The following is a 21,381-nucleotide window of genomic DNA, read 5'->3' on the forward strand; positions in this document are numbered from 1 at the left end:
CGAGTAACAACCCCTTGTGGCACTGTCTAAAGCAAAGACAAAAATCAATTTTCATTGACTGCTATTGACTTCCTGGAACTCTGCACTGAGAAAGATGCTGAGACACATGCGGACTCAGCGGGAAAGAACACTGGGGTGTTGCTGTGGTAGGTAATAATATGAGTTATGCATTTGCCCTCTGGTTTTAGCATCCTGACAACACAGTTCCTTACCCTCTTTGACTCTAGAGACAAATTCTGTCTTCCACAACAGTAATATCCTAGACCTTTTAGAACTCTTCATAATAAAGTTCTTATCAATTCCAACCTGGTCCTCCTTCATTCTTTACACAGGCATTTTTCTCAGTCCACCTCACCTGCCTTCCACTCCATCTTCATGAGGGCCTTCAATCACAAAACTCTTCCACCTTACCCCTTACAACCTCCTCCCTGTTTCACTGGACTCCTAGCTTCTCAAGATCCTGTGGTCAGTAGTTAAAACTCATTTTCTCTTACTTCTCCGATTTAATCACCAATTCTGGATCACACCATCATCTATATTCTCTATTTAAGTCTAGCTTTCTTGAACAAGAGATAGAAATGCTAACCCCAGCAAATACAAATTCATATTGCTCACCTTCTATCATATATTTAATCCTGATAATCTATTCTTTTATTCACTTCAGTGGGTCCGAAACACAATCCCCAGAACAGTATTTCCATACCATCTTCACTTTCCTCAAACACCTAATTCCACTGTCTCTTTCTCTGTGCACTGTAGGGAGCTCTTGTATATATAAGATGCTTGGCTTCACTTCAACGTCATACTAACCCATGTCCTGTAGAAGTGCCACAGAACCCAGTGGTTAAGGCCACAGTTGCTGGAGCAACCAGCCTAGGTTCAACTCCCAATTCTGCCCTTACTGCCTACGTGACCACTGACAAATTATTTAACCTGAGTCTCAGTTTCCTCATCTTTAAAGTGGGGCTATCATAGTAGTATGTACCTCACCGTACTGTTGTGAGGAAGAAATAAGTAGCTCTTAGGACAATGCCTGACACTATGTAAGTGTTCAACAGATGTTTTCTGTTTCAGCCTTTTAGTATCAAAAGAAGAAACATTTTGCTTCCTTGCTATAGCAGACCCTTCCACCTCTACTCTGTTAACAAATTCCTTCCTACTTCTCTAGAATCCATTCCTCTATAATATGTTGCAATTCTCTCTCTACTAACCTCCTTTTCTCCATCTTCCAATATCCTAAGGTTTACTGTGTCTATTAAAAAATTATTTGCTTGACCTACCCCCTTATGGCTGAACCCATCTTCTTCCTTCAGATTCCATGTGCTTACAACGCCTCTTCTTCCTGGTCCACATGACCTGGCCTCTGGCTATTGCTCTGGCCTCATCTCATATCATCTTATAACCCTTGTCTCGCTCCAGCCACAATCCTCTCTTATGTTCCTTGAACAAGCCAAGCACATTCTAGCTCCGAGGCCTCTGAGTTGCCATGTTCTCTGTCTGGGGCTTCTCTCCCAAGCTCCAATACCTTATTTGCCTCTCTCAATTTTTCACCTCAAAAGTGCTGTCCTCAGTGAAGCCATCCCTTAAACACTCAGGTTAAAGAGCCCCTCAATCGTTCTCCATCACACCTCTTGCTTTATTTCCTTCAAAGAACTCTCTCCTCCTGAGAACAGGAACCTTGATATCTCTCTCCTTCCTGAATACCAGAGGCTAGCTCCATAAATATTGTTGACTGTATCAGCAAAGGACTTTCCTACAATCTGTGGAGATACGAAACCAATCAGACACAGATCGTGTCAACAGAGTTTATAGCCCATAGTGGAGAAAAGATGGGCCCCAAAGTATCTGCAATATGCAGCATAAAGTACTCAGAGCCTTCTAACATGCAAGAGAATAAAGAGAGGGCTTTTGCCTGGGAAGTTCTTAAAAGTCTTGAGAAGGAGGCGGTATCTGAGGTAGACTTTGAAGACAGGATAGAATTGATATTCAGAGACGGCAGGAAGGGGTAAAGAGCATTCCAGATGGTGGGCCTTCACTTAGATTTTCCCTTTCCTTCATCCATTATCCTCCATCTATCCCCAATTACAGCCTTTCTTTTCCTTTTCACAAGTCCCACTTTCTCTTTATTGCCACTATCACACTAATCTGAGTCCTCAACACTAATCTGAGTCCTCATCACACATCATGACGCCTGGCAGACCTTCTGATTGGTTTCCATCCCTTAGTTCTTTCCACCTACCAATCATTCCATGCACTGTTGGGGCCTGAGGAGACCCACTGAAGAGCCTTCCTTTTCCTCACCCAACTTTTGAACCAATTGAGATAGACAGAGGGTGGTCAGATACATGGGGATCAAAACATCAGACAGTTGGAGGATGCAACTTAGTTGCGTAGCAGCAAATTGAACCCCAGGATTTCAGAGACTTACCTCTGAGTCACAAGCATCACTGGATAGCCAGAGGCCTCCCCTCCTGGGAAACTGCCCATGAAGGGCTGATGGCATGGAGGAGCAGATCTAGGGGAGCGGACCAGAATTAGTGCTCTTAGGACAGCAGCTGAATTACCTGGTTCCTCTCCTAAACTTGCCAATAAGTCACTCCTCCTTCTCATGGGTGGAGTGTGCAAAGGGATGGACGGAGGCCAAGAGTGCTATTCCAGCTGACGTCCCTTTACATGGACACATAAAGCCACTGAAAAGGAGGGTCCCTGCTACCCTATCACCACTTTCACCCCACCAACTTCCATATTTCTTATTAAATACCCTTTTAATCTTGAGTCTCAAGACATGTGTGGTTGCTTCTTGCCAAATATATCACAGTAAGTCTATTCATATGGCTTTGAAGGTCCTCCAAAGTCTCAGCTCACTACTCCAAAATGTACCCCTGTTCTAGGTTAGCCTCCTGACCATCTCATACATACGCTGTGTTCTTTCCACCTTGACTTTGTGCTCAATCCTCAAAGCTCAGCTGAAATAGCCTTTCCTCAATGAAGACTCCTCTGGCATTCTGAGTCACAATCATCACTCTTTTCTTTGCATTCCTGGTTAATAAAATACAGTTTTCCAAGTCAATTTGTTTCATATTATAGTACTCGACTATGTTCAAGCCAGAAACAAACGGAAAAAATGAACTAATTTTAGGTCTTTATTCTCCTCATTACAGGCACATCAGGGCACACTAATCATGACACTGCCACACATGTCCATAGCAAAGAACATGAAGAGAGTGATACTACAGGAATCAAAGCTGGACTGTGTCTTGCACATATTTAATATGCTCCACAGGCCCTCGTACAGTGTTGGCCAGTGGAGTACACAGATGGTATTCCACAGATATTTTTATTAACAAATTTGTTCTGGTAGAAATGAACTAGTCTTTTCTATGGCTACTTTGGAGACTTTCTTTTTGGGTAAAAAGAGGATATTCCATTCATTTTCCCTTCATAAACCTAGGAAAAAGATTACCTACGTCAGCTCTAGTGGAAACAGACCTGTAACATATCTGGCTACATATTAACATTAACTAGATATACCAGTTTAGGGATCTCTTCCATCCAGTTCTTTGCTATGGGCAACAGTGATAGAGCATAAGTCAATACATTCCTGGCCAATTTTTCTCAAGTGTGAACCTGACTAGGAGATCACAGATCCAACTTTTTAAAAGCAGAGTTTTTCTGTCTTCTGTGATGAGGGCAAGCCTTAGCCTCTGTTGAGTTTTTGGACCCAGGAAACAATTCCAAACATCACCTTTCAAACCATGCTTATTCTTTGCCATGGTGAGCTTTTGGCTCCATATATCTAATCTATAGGAATTAAATATAAAAGACCCTCCCATACTTAGGCTGCTGGATTTTAGGCATAAATGGCATTCCATTACAATCTCTTGATGCAGCCTACAGAATTATAGAGACTTAGAGCTGGAAGAGATCCTAGAAATCCCACTAGCACATCCACATGTAAGGCAAAACCTATCAGCTGCCTTCATTAACAGAACCCTAATTTTGTTCAGGTATGGGGGCAATATGCTCAGGAAAGATGGCCTCTCCCCTGCCCTGTAAAAAGAATAATAATTTGTTTAATCCAATCACAGTAATCCTATTTTCCTTTGCCAGAGATTGCCTTAGGGGTGGACATGTGACCCAGTTCTGGCCAAGGAGCGGGTGCTATTGGGAGCCTCTGGAAAAAAGACCCAGAAGAGATGCCCTGCTCTCTCTCTTCCTGGTTTTTACTGTTGGTATTTAAGAAAATGATCCTAACACATTTGGGAAGTTAGGAAAATGTTTTTAAAAATGATCCTTGGGGCAGCTGTAGCCACTTTGTACCAATGATGGGAGAGAAGAGAAATCACCAATATACCAAGGAAAACAAAGCAAAAAGATGGAAAGCCTGTAGGTCCTGGATGACCCGAAGACCACCTACCCCTGGGTATCCTGTGAAGTGTTTATTGCATAAGTCCTCGACATTCACTAAGTGCTCAATAGTTATCTGTCAGATAAAAGAAAAATTACAGTGATATTTTGGCCTTACTATTTGTGCCACTTTTGGTTGAGTATTTTGTTACTTGCTTCTGAAAGCATTCTGACTGACTGAACACATTTGGGAAGAGGTTCCAGGAAGCAAAATGACTTGGCCAAGGTTATACCACAAAGTGGGCAAGTTGAGAGTGGAACTCCAACCTCCAGACTTTAAATCTAGATCACACTGTGTTTTATTTGTGGTGGAGGGAATGAGTCCTAGCCTTCCTCAGGCTGGAGAAGCGGTTTAACACAGTGGTTATGTGCAGTCTTGCAGTTAGGCTTGGCTTAGAATCCTAGCCCTGCCACATACTAGCTGCATAGGCTTGGATGAGGTCATCTTCTCTAAGCCTCAGTTTCCTCATTTGTAGAATCAGGATAATATCATCTATTATGTTAAACTGTTGTATTAACTAAGATAATGAATGAACACTTCTTAGCACAGAGCTGGGCATAAAATTATCGCTCATTAAGTGATAGCTCTTACTGACAGTATTAATAATAACAAACTTCATTCAACTTGAATCAAGCTGTAACTAAGGAGAAAGGAAAGAGTAGCCCCTTCCATTCTGAATAAAAAACAAAACATCACTATTCTGTCCTGATTTTTAAGCACCAATACACAGAATTCAACCTTCCATGTGTTCATGCTTGGTACAGTACAGTTTTCTACAATACAGTTGGTATCTTCAAAGGACTTCCAATCTGGTGTGGGAGATGGATGGACAAGCAATTATCTGTCGTGCACAGCAGAGTAAAATGTGCCATGGGAACATAAAGTGAAAGGGAAAAAAAAAAAAAAAGAATTTTAATTGAGAAAAATCTGGAAAGGTCCCAGGGAGGATGTGGGATTTGAATTGGCCCTTGAAAAATAATGGAGGATTTTTGGAAAGTGAAAAGGGCAGGGAAAGTATTCTGGGATGAAGAGACAGCAAAAGCCCAGGAGCTTGAAAGCACATGGCACTTTCAAAAATGGCAAAAAGGTTCAAAAGCAAGAAGGTGTGGGTGATAAGGTTGGGAAGATACCTGGATGCTTTATAAAGTTTACACTTGATTTTGTAAGAAATGGGGAACTATGGTTCACTTTTGAGAACAAAGTGACATGAAAAGATTTGTGTTTTAGAAAGAAAACTTTAGCAGTTTATAAAATTAGTAACCATAGTTTTCCTTAGCCAAAAAGAAAAAAAAATTAATAGGACAACCAGGAAAAAATATCAGACATTTTGATTTAAAGGTTCCCATACAGAAGTGTTATGAATCAGAATGTGGGCTGTCAATGAGGCATATTGGGTTTCCAAATAGCTGCCACAGGCCAACATTCAATAATGTAACCAATGGAAACTATACGACCATATAAAATCAATTTTCTGTGACCTATTTTAGCAACTTCTTTGTACTGACTAATCTTGCTGAAGGGTGAATCATAAATTCAGCAAGAGACCATGTCCTGGTGACCTCACTTGTTCTTAGCCTGCAGGAATATTCCCACCTCTACTGGCTCCAAGGCTTTTGAGAAACATCATAATTGAAAAAGCAGTCATTTTAGTATAAGTCCCAAATTTGGCTTTTTTTTTAAAAGTGAAAGATGGGGAAAAAGGGAACCGAAACAGAGTAACACAAAACCTGGGATAAAGAAACTATACTGCCATGGTTTTTCTAGCCCTAAAGAAAATCTCTGCTTGAGACCTTCTCCTGAAGTACTTAGAACAAGAAAATACAGGCATAGGAATGGTACCAGGTCACCAGAGAGTGAAACTGACGGAAACAAAAGCCCAGTTGACCACTGCCCTTGCCAAGCAGATGAAAATGTGAACACAGTCAGGAATGGAAAAGTAAGTTAGATTCTGGCAGTTTGTTGAGTTTCAGAGCTCTGTAGCTAATGCAAAGGATTTCTTTAAAATTTTTTTATTTTAAAAATTGCAACAGCGGTTCACCCAGAGGTAGAGTTACAAGACACACAAATCTTTCTGTGTTAAATAATTTCAACCATACCTACGTTTTCATTACAATTTTTTATTATCTGACTACAGTAATTAGCTTCCACACAACCATGAGTCAGGGTCAATTCAAATACATCCTAGAATGATATAATTTTGGAGTTGGGAAGGAAAATAGAGATAATTTAACCTGCCTCAGTAGGTTCGTAAACCAAACGCAATAGACAATAAAGTGGTTTTTCCAAACTTACATGGTCAATCAGGAGTAGAGTTTGGATAACCTTTCGGGTCCTAGTTGAGGATTCTTTCCATATAGCCTATGTATCTATACTTTGTTATAAGTGTGCGTGTGTATAACCTGTATTTCATATATATGTTCACATGAATTTTTATGTTCTTACCTTATGACACATTTATGTTTAGATTGTAATTCTGAGATGTTAAGACCTTGTCTTCTTTATCCTACGGGAAAGTCCTTGGTGCTTATGATTGTGTCATTACTCAATGAACAAGAACAGATGACAGTGATGCAGAGGGAAAAGGGTTTAGTACAGACAGTAGTGAAGAGCATGTCTTTATACAACTAAGAGCAGTGCTAAGACTAGAAATCAGCCATTCTTTTTTTTTTTTCATTTTCTGGAGTTGACTTGTAAGAAATCAGCCATTCTGATAGTAGGATCAGGGCCCACTCTCAGGGCTAGTTCCCAGTCACACCCTGCTATAGCTACCAAGTGCATAGCAGATGCTGGGATGGCAGTAAGGAGAGGCACTGATCCTGAGAAAGCTTTGGTGTCCACCACCTACCTTGAGGTTCTTCAGAGATAACTGCCTCTGCTGTCACTTTGCCTTAGATCTATTTCTTCCCATCATCACTTCATGATTTAACCCTGAGACAAAACTATTCAATCCTCAGATGATGGAAATGGTGTTAACTATTTAGATAGGAAAAAAGCCACATCCCATCAACTGGTGGCAACCTTCATCCACTAGCACAGCCAACATTCCTTCTTAAGAAGACAGAGCTAGGTCTGTCTCTCCATGAGGCAAGGCAATCTCCCAAGTAAGACAGTTAAAAAATGGGCCAAACACGTGTATACCTATGTAACAAACTGGCACGTTCTGCACGTGTATCACAGAACTTAAAGCATAATAATTTTTTTTAATGGGGCAAAACCCCAAAGCTCTCCCTTCCATGCTTACAAACCCATCAGGGTCGGTTCACTTCAGCTGTTGGCATGCTAACATTAAAGAGTATGAAAGGCAAAGTGACCATCTTCCTTTTGCAGATTCATTGGTCTCCTAAGAAACTGTGACCGGCTCTGTGTCCGAGTATTTCAGTGAATAAGTTAAATGCAGGAAACAATCCTTGCTTAGCTGGATTGCTTTGGCATGCCTCAGTTTTTCTGAACCCGTGATAGAGTTACAAGGCACACATAAATCTTTCTGTGTTAAATAATTTCAACTATACCTATATTGGTTAATTTTAGTTCAGTGAACATTATCGTACTGATCCCCACCAACTACCCCCATAGAGATTTACTGCCAATGAGGCTTTCAAAGTGGAGGGCTGAGGAGACTGAGGACCACTAGCTTCCAAAGTAAGGGCACAGCCCCAGCTTAGTGGTTAAGAGCCTGGACTCGGAGGAAGACTGCCTAGATTCAAATTGAGGCTCCACTCCTCCCTCACTGTGGGAATTTGAACAAGTTACTTATGCTCCCTGTGCCTCAGTTTCATCATCCTTAAAACGGGACCAATGAAAAACCCATGTCACAGGATAAGCTGCTACCTATAAAGCAGTTAAAATTATCAGTGCACAAAGTGTTAGCTGCCACTGCCATTATTATTATTATTTTTCCCTCTCTTTCCACCTGGGCTCTCTCACTCACCCTGAGAATAAACACACTAGGTGTTCAGATGTTGGCTTTGATAGTAATAAACAAACTGTTAATCTGGTTCATGTATTCTTCTCTCATATATCCCTTCCCCATTCTAGGAAAGCAGTGGCCTCCAAATCCAAAGCAATAATCTTCTATAAAGAAACACAATCAAGGAACAGAGAAAAGTTGAAAACGTTATAAAATTATCTCAAATGATTGCCAACTTCGGACAGACTAAAGGGCAAACCACAGTGATCTCACCAGGCTTTGTGCTCATCAAACAGTCAGATTCCTGTAAGAAGGGAAATCTTAATTGTGCCTATGCAACTCAGGAGTCTGAAATGGTATCTAAATAGCTCTCCAAGACCAGAGTAACATTCTTCCAACGTTAGGGGCACTTTATAAGCCACACACAGTCAGGGAGGGGAAAGTGAACACAGTCAGGGAGAGAAAATCAAAAGTGTTTGATTTTCTCTTATCAGGGCAGCTTTTGAGACAAAAGTCTATGTTCATTTTTCAGTATTTACTGCTGCTACAGAGCTTCACAGAGAGGATGTGCAAATGCTAAATGGTGATGTGAAGGTGGAGAAAGGGAGGATGTCAGAAAAGAGGGTGGAGTCATTTTTTCTAGAAAGACACAAACCAGCTAAAGAAGTTAATATCTTTAATTTATCAGCTTAGTTCTTGCCAGAATTCATTCATTTTACATTTTAAAAATGTTTGAGCACATATTTTTGAGCACATGTTCAAAGCACTAAGTTAGATACTGAAGATAAAACAATGGGTAAAATTCTCAGGTGAAAAGCAACTTAAAAAGAAAAGAAAAACAAATGGGTAAGAAACAATCGCTTCCATCAGTGACTATAAACTCTGGTGTGAATGACAATTAAATAGCTGATCACAAATCAGTATGAGAGAGGGAAAGAATGGTCTATTTCCCATTAACAAACCAGTTAATAACTATGAGAAAGTGTACCACAGGAAGGCCAATTCATTTCAAGAAATATTTATTATGAGGCCCATTTTATAACAAAAAAAAACTTGAAATGCTTGTTAGTGTCACTTTGATTCTCACTGATGGGTTTCAAATTCAATTCATAATAATAACAATTATATCATTAAATGTTTAAAACTTTTATTAAGTGTTCAAGTGTACTGAACATGGTTCTAAGAAGCACTTTAGATGTTTTAACCCATTTAATGCTCACAAGAAATTGAGGTCAGTACTACCATTACCTGATACTTTATGTCCAAAAAAAAAAAAAAAAAAATTACAATGGGGGTACAGAGTGATTAAGAAACCTGCCTTATATTACACAACTAGTAAGTACTAGAGCAAAGTTGGAAACCCTGGCAGTCTAGGTTTAGAGTCAGTGTTTCTAACAAATATGCTACTTTGTTTGACCAGAAGGCCTCCTTCAGACCAGGCTTCCCTATTAGCAAAATAGCTGCTACACCCTAGCTACCCACAGCCCTCATTATACCGGAGCCCAATTTGCTTTATGCACCCAAAGCAGCACTTATCCTCAGAAAGGCTCAAGAGCCTGGTTATTCATCACCAATTGAGACAGAAGACGCAGAGGCCCTACCTGATGAAGAAGACCCTTGGACTTATTACAGGAGGAAGGAAAGAGATGGAGGATGGTAGGAGGAAGGAGCAGACGAGGGAAGAAGCACTTCCAATAAGGCTTTAAGCTATTCAAGGTGAGTTCAGAAAAAGAGCCAGGTAAAAAAATGAACATTAACTGGAGAAAACATAACCATGCAGTAATAACACCAGCAAGTAAGAGAATGACAGGACTAGACACAAAACCTGTTGACCTCATCGAAAGAAATCCACTGAGGAAATTTTATTTCTTCTGAGGAGCCCCCAGCCTCTCATTAACCCTTGTTAACTTAGAACAGCAGGAATGGGAGAAGGGAGGATTATGGGTCATTTGAGACACTTTGAATTTGCGGTGCCTTTGGTACATTCCAACAAAAATGCTCACCAGGCAGTTGGAGATGCGAGTCTGCAGCTCAAGGAAGAGGTCTTGCCTGACCCCAGATCACCTGGGTCCTCATCTCCAGCTCTAGCCGAGGTACTACACTGCCTCCCTCTGCTTTTGGCATATTCCTCAGGAGAAACAACGAGTCTTTCTTCAGTTTGGATTACTAACTTCAAAGGTTTTAAAATAAATTTTACTCAGAGATCTTGGCTGATTTTGACTAGTTGGCACCTGGATATTGGCACACCCCTCCACGAATGCTTATGAGAATACCGGCCTCAGAATAGGTGATCAGCCATGCAATCTAGAACTCCAGCCTGAGAATGGGTGGCCACTGCTTGCCCCTGCCCTTCAACTGATGGGCAATAGGAATATGATTTATCTTGCCTGCTCTCCAGAGAATGCCGACAGAAAAGGTGTCAAAAACTTGGCATGCCATTTACTCACATTTGCTATCTCCTGGATGACTAAAAGGTGGCAGTGGCTGGGAGCAGTGGCTCACGCCTGTAACCCCAACAGTTTGAGAGGCCTAGGTGGGAGGATTGCTTGAGCCCAGGAGTTTGAGACCAGCCTGGGCAACATAGCAAGACCTCGTCTCTACCAAAAATAATAACAATAAAAAATTAGCCAGGCATGGTGGTACATGCCTGTAGTCCCAGCTATTTGGAAGGGTGAGGTGGAAGGATCGCATGAGCGTGGGAGACTGAGGCTGCAGTGAGCTATGATTTACACCACTGCACTCCAACCTGGGCAACTAAGTGAGACCCTGTTGGAAAAAAATTTAAAAATAAATAAATAAATGGTGGTCAGAATATATTATATCGATACTTGCAAATGCCATTTGTTACAGCTGACTTTTCAAACTACCACTCAGTTCTCATATTTCAACATAATTTAATATCAAACTTTTTTAAAACATGAGAATTAAAAAATAATTATCATGGTCTGTTGAGCACTCAAAGGAGTAGTTCAGGTCTTTAGAGAGCCTAAGGAAGGTTGAATTCCTATATTTACAATCAAAACAAGATAGGAAAAATAAAATTGGAAATAGGACACCCTCTTGACTCGTGCTACACCAGGGATTTAGAATGGTTAAGGAGGTTGTAATAAAAACCTAAATGAATGCCAAGAAACCAAAAAGCTACTGAGGTTATTTACTAATCAGAAGGTGCAACTGCTTGTACATGAGCTCAAAGCAAAGCTATGATTCTGCTAGGCACTGGGCTTACAGCAACTTGTATGTCCTTTAATATCTTTTTTTTTTTTTTGAGACAGAGTCTCCCTCTGTCACCCAGGCTGGAATGCAGTGGCACGGTCTCACTGCAATCTCCGCCTCCCAGGTTCAATCGATTTTCATGCCTCAGCCTCCCAAGTAGCCAGGACTACAGGCACGTGCCACCAAGCCCAGCTAATTTTTGTGTTTTTAGTAGAGACGGGGTTTTGCCATGTTGTCCAGACTGGTCTCTGACCTCAAATGATCCGCCTGCCTCAGCCTCCCAAAGTGCTGGGATTACAGGCATGAGCCACCATGCCCAGCCATGTCCCTTAATATCTAATCAGTCATCAAGTACTGTGCTTTAAAATATCCTTTTCTTAGCCAGGCATGGTGGCTCATGCCTGTAATCCCAGCTACTTGGGTGGCTGAAATGGAAGGATTGCTTGAGCACAGGAACTCAAGACCAGCCATAGCAACATAGCAAGACCCCATCTCTAAAAAAAACTGAAAAAATTAGCCAGGCCTGCCTGTAGTCCCAGCTACTTGAGAGGCTGATGTGGGAGGATCCCATGAGCCAAGAGTGTGAGGCTGCAATGAGCTACAATTACATCATCATATTCCAGCCTGGGAGACAACAAGACCTTGTCCCTAAAAAAACAGATTTTAAAAGAAGAAAAAATACATAGAATGTCCTTTCCTTTTTACTCCCTACTCCCATGGTCACTACCCTTGGCTAGATGTAAGACTGGTGAGAGCCTAGGAGAGAAGACAAGGAATTACAAGTCATGAATTAGAGTGGAAAAGATTTGAAAAAGATGAATTTCAGGAACACTGCATTTGCTTAACAGACATATTAAACTATATCCTTGCCTCGGGTTACACTTATAAGCTAATTTTTATAATCAGAATGTTGAATGCATCAATAGAATACCATGCAATGATAGAAACTGAAGTAATACTAAAATAGCAGTGAAGTACCAAAAATGTCTCCCAGTTAATTGAGTAGAAGCCATCTACATTAAAGGATGAGTAGGGTGATTGAGAGTCATTAGCAATAAAAATTGATAGCCTGTATAAATGAGGTTATCTCAAAGGAAATTCTGGGGAAAATGGTGAGAGAGTTTGTTGTGTCTCACAGAAGAGCAAGTTCATGAGTACATATTCATGTGCACACATATGTGTATAAAGTATGAGGAGAAAGGAAATTCAAGACCCTCCGCCATGAGGGAGGACCTAACCACCCTCCCCAGCCATTTCCTTGTCACTGCTGGCTATGGGGTCCTTTGCTGTACTTGCCAGGGTCTGCTTGCTCTCTTCTGCATGCCCTTCTCCCCACCTTTGTTTACACCATAATCCTGACCAAGTGTCATGTCCTGTGACTCTATGTCTGCATCTTAGTGTCCTTCCAGATGTAGTTCAAGTTCCATGTCCCCTTGCAAGCCAAGCCCTTCCTGAGAAGCCCAACCCACAGTGTCTTCTCCTTCTTCTGTCCTTTTACGGTCACTGCCATTCACTCTTATATGGACAGAGTAAAATGAAAGCCCCTCCCACAATTTCAATGGCCCATCTATTGTCTCTCATTACCGAGTACCTTCTTGAGTCTTTGCTGGTGTTGGATCCCCTCAGCTAGATGAAAAGTTCTTTAGGGCAGGGATTGTGTCTTCACACATCTTTAAATCCTTCCTAGCATAGGCTCAGCCCAACGTACGATCTACTATAAGAACAGGCAGTATCATACAATGTGCACAGAAAAATACTATTAATACATTAAGTATGAGAGTATTCTGATTCTAACATACAAGATTAGAAAGGGAGAATTTACCGTAATTGTCTTTTCACTAAATACCTCTTAGGAAGATAATAAGTCTGTAAAGTACACAAGAAAATGGAAGAGAGAGCTTAAATATGCAAGAGCAGATGTGGATGCTGGAGCATAAGATTCTCATGAGCCAGATTAAGAGAGACAAAGGAAAAACCAACAATGATTCAGTAGAAGTCAGATATAAAAACATACAAGCTTATCTGAGTCACAGCCCCAAAAAGAAAAAAAAAAAAAAGGAAATAAATAAAATTTAAAAACATACCAGTATTTCCTTGAGCATCTTCTATCTTATTTGGTGAGGGCAACAGAAAAGATGGCCTGGTGACGTGCGGGCCTTGAAGCAATGGCTGCTGCTGTTGCTGCTGCTGCAAAGGTGTGGTTTTGAGGACCACCCTCCAGTCCACTTGGGTAATATCTGATCGTGATCGAGCATGCCCTGGCTTGAAAGTTGAGGTCTCATCCAGTAAGTCATTTACAGAACGAGGCCGGTCCCTCCGACGCTGACAGATATTGAAGAAATTAAAGGTTGACGCTTCCTTTTGTTCCATCCAGGAAAGATTATCTGGGGTTGTCCCTCTCTGGACCATAAACTGTTCTTTGGCAGGGAAGACATTTTGAGCTTTGGTTTCTAAGAGCCTGCTCTTACAGTGGTCCCAAATCATGCCCCCCTTGCCCAGGGAGGTGACATTTCTCATAGCACCATTGTCTGTTATGTTACTGAGTACCTCATGCCCCACCAGTTCAGGGACTTCCTGGATCCCATAAACCTCTGCTTGCTGCACAGCCTTTTCTAGATTACTATCCAAAGTACTAAAGAACTCCTCCGTAACTTCTAAGGCTGGGCTGATATCATCCACTTCCAAAGCTTCCATGTCACAGGCTCCAGGAGGCCTCAGCCTCCTAAGCTGGTTCCAGAAATGGCTTCATGAACATTCACCCAACCAAGAGGGGTGCTTCAGCAATAGCGCTATGGAAACAACTGGAAGAAACCTTCATTGGGCTTCCTGGAGCAGGCCAAACCCAAAGTGGTTGATGTTTTCCTGGTAATTAAAAGCATTTGCTAGTGGCTAATGGGCATTAACAGATGTATAGGGAGACCAAATGTTCCTTTGAGATTATTCTTCAGTGAGACCTCTGTGAAGACAACAGCAAGTACTTGTCAAAGCAATGCCACGCCAATCCTTGATTTCCTGGAAGAAAATAAACAGGATAACATTGGCACATGGTTCATTGTATTCTACAGTACACAAGTCTGCCGAATTGCTTTCCCACCTCTATGCCCGTTCTATGGTACTCAAGCACAAAGGCAGACAACACCTACACAGAAGTGCCATTGTCAGGAATACATATCACTACCCGCTTTGGATAAAAACTTACACGGAGCAGGGAGGAACACTTGATAAGAGGAATTAAAGTCAATAGCTTTTACTCACACAGAGAAAATGCTTTGAGAGCATTTGTGAAAAGACTGCCCTGGCAAATCTCTGATATGCTGACCTAAAATAGTAAGCAAAAGAGACTAGGAATTCTGTGACTGGGCCTGTATCATAATCAGTCTAAAAGTCATAAATGCTTGAGTCCTTTCACAAACTTTGAGGGCACTGATGATTTGTTGGGTTTAAAGGTACCACAGGGAAGCAGAGAAGGAGGTTCTGCCCTTTTTTTAAATCCAAATGTGACTGTGCTTGTGCTTCTTAGACTTAGATTATATAATGCTTGATGATGACTCTGGACTTCAGAATTGCTCTGGCATTCTTACGGTTTCAGGCTCCAAATTCCCCAAGACTTCCAGGATTGGCCTCAGAGTATGGGTCCAGTCTGCAGGGTGTCTAAGAGCTTAAGGTGAAGTCATGGCCTGAATGGCAGGCTTGAGTTCATCCTTTTCTGTCTACAGAACTCAAGTTCCAAACCTTATATCTCTACCTGGGCAGAAAGAATCCTACATAAGCAGTAACCCATGCTTTCAAACACTAGATTACCAAGACCAGGCCAAATTAGAGCAGACCTTGACAATGATGCTGTCCAGTACAGTAGATAGTAGCCATTATGACCATTCAAACTTAAATTTAGTAAAGTCAAAGTTCCTCAGTCACACTAGTCACATTTCAAGTGCCCAACTGTCACATATACCTTTTACCAGGAAAAAAAAAAAAAAAAAAAACAAATAAAACAACTAGGCAAGGGCTTTTTTAATCCTTAACTACTTATAAGTAGGCAAAACTAGGCAACTAGCAACACCATTATATATTGACATGGTTTGGTTGTGTCCCCACCTAAACCTCATCTTGAATTCCCACGTGTTGTGGGAGGGACCCAGTGGGAGGTAATCGAATCATGGGGGCAGGTCTTTCCTGTGCTGTTATTGTGATAGTGAATAAGCCTCATGAGATCTGATAGTTTAAAAAGAGGAGTTTCCCTGCACAAGTTCTTCTCGTCTGCTGCCATGTGACACGTGCCTTTCACCTTCCACCATGATTCCAGCCATGTGGAATTGTAAGTCCAATAAAACACTTTCTTTTGTAAATTGCCCAGTCTTGGGGTATATCTTTATCAGCAGTGTGAAAACGGACTAATACATATATGTTGTCGCAAAGGTAGATAGATGTGCTTTCTTTGTAAAAACTTCACAATTTTTATGGTTAAATTCATTTTTACCTCTTAGGTCATTAAACCACTACATTTATATCAACAGCACCAATCTACTTTGCTTAACCTATGTAAATTAAACTCATATATACAGACCTTTATTTTAGATGTATCAAGGAGGTTTGCAGTTCATAGGACCTCTATAGAACCTCTTGCAAAGTGATAATGATTATGAATTTGTCTACTTTTATATATTTTGATATTTATTATGTTAGTACTTCATGAAGCAAGGCACAGATTTATTTTTAGAGATATACATTAGTTATAAAACATTTCTAGCTGTAAACAGGGTTTTTTTTCTGAGTCTAAAGTTAAACCTTCAGTCTCTCCAACTATGTAACAGGGTTTTAGTGCTTCTATAATTTTGAAACTTGGGATATTTTTCAATTTCATCTTGTATACCAGAGACAGAAATATACATAAATATAATAAATCTTAAAACTTTTTGTTCTTTCCTTACTAAAAACTGAAATGAACATAAACAAAGTACAAGTTTCCCATTTTATAAAGAAGGCACCAAGGTTCAGAGCATTAAGTTGTTAATTGAAGATTACTGATATTCCTTTTCTCATCCAGTGTTTCAAATTTAGCCTTTACTCATGATAAGGTGCAAATAACCTTCAAAAAATTATTTGTTTCTTTCTCTTTTTTTTTTTGATTTATCAAACTATCTAGATATATTATTTTTTATGCTTCTGGCTTGGTATTTGCAGGATGGTTAGAAGTATATAACAGGCCAGGTGCAGTGGCTCATGCCTGTAATCCCAGCACTCTGGGAGGCAGGCAGATCATTTGATCCACCAAGAGTCTGAGACCAGCCTGGCCAACATGGTGAAACCTCATCTCTGCTAAAAATACAAAAATGAGCCAGTCATGATGGTGTGCACCTGTAGTCCCAGCTACTCGGGAGGCTGAGGTGGGAGGAGGATCATTTGAACCAGAGAGTCGGAGGTTGCAGTGAGCTGAGATCACGCCACTGCACTCCAGCCTGGGCAACAGAGCAATGCCCTGTCTCAAAAAAAAAAAAATGTATATCACCATTGTTGGCCATGCTGGTTGGTGGAATACTTCTAACCCACATGGTCTAAAGCCATAGACTGTTAGACAAGGAAATTGGCCTTTGGGATTATGTTTTCAACCTTAATATTTCATAGAAGAAGCCACTGAGGCCCAAAGAAGGTAAGAGGCCCCACGAGCACTTTCATGCTCTTAAACTTGCAGGCAAGTTTTCACCTCAGGGCCTTTGCATTTGCTGTTCCCCCAGATACCCCAACATGGACAACTCTCTCCTTAGGTAATTGTTCATATGACCCTCCCTGACCACCCTCTTTAAAATTATAATGCAGTTCTCTGCCCTAGACTCTTGATCTCCCTTACTCTGCTTTTGTTTAAATAAACTTTTCATTTTAAAACAGTTTTTTGTTTGTTTGTTTGTTTTTTTCAAGACAGAGTTTTGCTCTTTCGCCCAGGCTAGAGTGAAGTGGCACGATTTCAGCTCACTGCAACCTCTACCCCACGGCGTTCAAGCAATTCTCCTGCCTCAACCTCCTGAGTAGTGGGGATTAAAGGCGCCCGCCACCACACCTGGCTAATTTTTGTATTTTTAGTAGAGACGGTGTTTCACCATGTTGCCAGGCTGGTCTTGAACTCTTGAACTCTGGTGATCCGCCCACCTTGGCCTCCCAAAGTGCTAGGATTACAGGCGTGAGGCACCACTCCTGGCCAACAGTTTTATATCTATAAAATTATTACAAAGATAATACACTCAGTTCCTATATACCCCATGCTCAGTTTCCTCTATGTAACATCTCACATTAGTATGATGCATTTGTCACAATTAATGAACCAATATTGTTACATTATTATTAACTTAAGTCTATACTTTTTTCAGAATTCTTCATATTTCCCTAATGTCCTCTATCTATTCCAGGATCCTATACAGGATACCACATGACATTTAGTTGTCATGTTTCTTGGGCCTTGTGTTGGCTATGACAATGTCTCAGACTTTACCTGTTTTTGATGTCTTTGACAGTTTTGAGGAGTAATAGTCAGGTATTTCATAGAATGTCCCTCATTTTGGACATGTTTGATGTTTTTCTCATTATTAAACCAGGGCTATATGTTTTTGAGTGGAAGCCCACGGAGGCAAAGTACCATTCTCATCATATAATATTAAGGTTATATACTATGAACATGACTTACTACTGTTCATGTTAACCTTGATCACCTGGCTTGAGGTACCCTTTTTCCTTAAGCATTTGCCATCTTCTAACATACCATTTAATTGACTTATTTAACATTTAGTGTTTCTCTCTCTCCACTAAAATATAAGCTCTACAAGTCCAGGAATTTGTGTTCATTGTGTTCACTAATGGACCCCAAATACATGGAATAGTGTTTGGCACACACACACACGCACGTGCACGCGTTGAACAAATGCATTGTTGTCGCATTGCATAAGAGATAGCGCCTCATGACCTATCTACTTCTCCAGTTTAAAGTTCTTGATGAACACCCACCCACCTTGTGGTTTTACTCCTCCATGCTTTTGTCCAAATTGGGACAAAAGCATAAGAGCCCTTCCTAGTCGGTCAGGCTCTCATAGCACCCTGGGTTTGCCAAATTGTACCAAAATGATCAGCCAGTCTCTCTAGATCCTACTCTAAACTCTGAGCTACTTGACTGCAGACACCGTGACCTTCTTACTTATCTTCCTAAATACTCTGTCTTCATTCTTTTAGGCTCTGTTTTCCAACCTTACTCTTTGGAATTTCATCTTTTTCCTGAGCTCTATAGCCCTCAAATTCACTACAGTACAACAGTCTGATGTCAAGTTTAATTTCTATAATTGAGTACTTCTTACTAGCTTGCCTCATTTAGTTTTGAAATTAATCAAAATATAATAAATATATTCAGATAGGTCAAAATATAAAGGGGACCTTCCTCTGACAAAGTGAAGGGAATAAGATCAGCATGTGGGTGCAGTGTGGCTTGCCTCAGTACAAAACTGGAAATCAGGAGCTAATTAGAACTGTGTTCTAAATCTGGCTCAACCACTCACTTGCTGGGTGGCCTCTGGCAAACCATTTAACCTCTGCATGCCTTACTCAGCTACCTGTATCCCATAGAGTTGCTAATATCAAATTGCTTTGCGTGTGGATCATTCACTAGGTAGCTGCTCCAACATGCCTTTACAAATGTAAACTGCTACATAATTATGGAGCACTCCATTGGACCTCACCCATTCAACAACCAAGTGTTCCTCATCTCTTCCTGGAAAGATCTGTCAGTCCAACAAAGGCAAAGTCAGCAACGAACTATTTATAATACACTGCTTTTCAGCCAAACTCAGTGACCTATAGACATTTTATCTTATATTTGTATAGAATGCCCTTTCTGTAAGAAGGGGTATTTCCCCTATTTAATAGATTGAGAAATTGAGGAAATAAAAGAGCTCAACCCAAAGAATCCTATGCATGCATCAAAACGAATCAGTGTATCGCTATTTCCTAACTAAGAAATCTGTTGTTTACATGCTCGTTAGGCAAGGCTAATTAACAGGATGAATACAGTAGTTCTCCCACACAGAGACAGAAGCACTTATGAGTAATAATTCTACCCTGACTCACACAGAGATGCTGTGTCCTCCTGAGCTGGACGGTAAAAGCGCTGACTTCCTCCCTCTTAGCTAAGTGACTTAGAATATTATGAGTGCTGAAGGTGTCTGGGGCCATATCATTTTAGAAGCAGCTGGACTGGGAAGAAAACTGCAATGGCAAAGACACCTAGGACAACTTATGTCTATCAATTTTCAAAAATAAGAGCCAAGGGTGATTACAAGGATGGTCCACATTGAGGGCGTTCACATCACCTTGGTTGAAGGTTGTGGCTGACTGAGAATTTTCTAAGAGTTACATAATGTGAAGGACACACCACAAGAGGATCTGCCCCTAGTAAAATGGCCTTTCTGGACCACGAGGCTACATGGTGATGTAAGGATGTGGATGGAGCACAGGCATGCCGCAAGCAGCTAGTAAGGAAATGGTGCCAGGGTGGACCTCATAAAAAGAGCTCAGAGGCCTATCAGATGAAACAGACAGCTAGAAACACAGATGGAATCCCATTTTCATAGGTTTGAAGCAAACATTAAATTGCTACATTTTATCTAAGTTTAAATGAAAGAGAAGACTATTGCCACAATACATAAAGAGCATACCATTAAAAAAATAATTTGGGCTGGAGGTGGTGGCTTACACCTATAATCCCAGCACTTTGGGAGGCTGAGGCAGGAGGATAACTTGAGGCCAGGAGTTCAAGACCAGCCTAGGCAACATAGTGAGACCCTTTCTCTACAAACAAAAAATTAAAAATAGTCCGGGCGCAGTGGCTCATGCCTTTAATCCCAGCACTTTGGGAGGCCAAGGCAGGTGGATCACGAGGTCAGGAGATGGAGACCATCCTGGCTAACATGGTGAAACCTCATCTACTAAAAATACAAAAAATTAGCTGAGCATGGTGGCGGGTATCTGTAGTCCCAGCTACTCGGAAGGCTGAGGCAGGAGAATGGCGTGAACCCGGGAGGCAGAGCTTGCAGTGAGCCAAGATTGCACCACTGCACTCCAGCCTGGGCGACAGAGTGAGACTGTATCTCAAAAATAAATAAATAAATAAAATTAAAAATAAAAAATTAGTCAGGTGCGGTGGCATGTGCCTGTAGTCCCAGCTATTCAGGGGGCTAAGGCAAGAGGATCCCTTGAGCCCAGGAGTTCAAGGTCGTAGTAAGCTGTGATTGAACTACTGCGCTCCAGCCTGGGGGACAGAGTGAGACCCTGTCTCAAAATAAATAAATAAATAAAAATAATTTATATAATTTTTTTCCAGTTCTAAAAGTAATAAATACTTGTAGAAACTCTGGTAAATAGTGACAGATATGGAAAAGAAAATAAAAATCAGTCATGATCTCATAACTCAGTGAAAATAAATAGGTGTACTTTTATCCAATATTTAATTGGAATCAAAACTATATACACAGTTTGGGCACACTGTTTAAATGTGTGCTCCAAAAAAATCAAATACCAGTAAATACTAACCTTGCCAAAAAAAAAAAAAAAAACCAGACCAAAAAAAAATGTCCCAGGGAGTGCTGTGCCTACTTATACCTTACAACCTGACACAAGACTCCACTCAATTGAACTTCTCTTCTATAGCCACCAAGGGACCTCCTTGTTACACAGCCATTAGTGTTTCTCAAAGTCCTTAAATTCCTTGTGCTGTTAACCAGCCCCTCCTTAAAAGTTTCCTCCCAGGGTTTTGTGGGTACCACATTCACTGAAGTTTTCTTCCCATTTCTACCCACTTAGTCTCCATCTTCTTCCTTCC

General features: G+C 40.9%; 1 protein-coding gene across 3 annotated transcripts in view; it reads right to left on the bottom strand.

The window, feature by feature from the left end:
• PLEKHM3 (pleckstrin homology domain containing M3) overlaps positions 1-21,381 on the bottom strand; it is a 207,204-nt gene that overhangs the window by 165,080 nt on the left and 20,743 nt on the right. For all 3 annotated transcript variants that reach the window (XM_055109026.2, XM_003820814.4, XM_034954967.3), the window contains exon 2: positions 13,616-14,543. In XM_055109026.2, coding sequence (XP_054965001.1) covers positions 13,616-14,225 — 610 coding nt within the window. In that variant the 5' untranslated portion in view covers positions 14,226-14,543. The remainder of the gene's footprint in view (positions 1-13,615; positions 14,544-21,381) is intronic.

This window comes from Pan paniscus, chromosome 13, assembly GCF_029289425.2.
Source record: "Pan paniscus chromosome 13, NHGRI_mPanPan1-v2.0_pri, whole genome shotgun sequence".
Taxonomy (NCBI): Eukaryota; Metazoa; Chordata; class Mammalia; order Primates; family Hominidae; genus Pan; species Pan paniscus.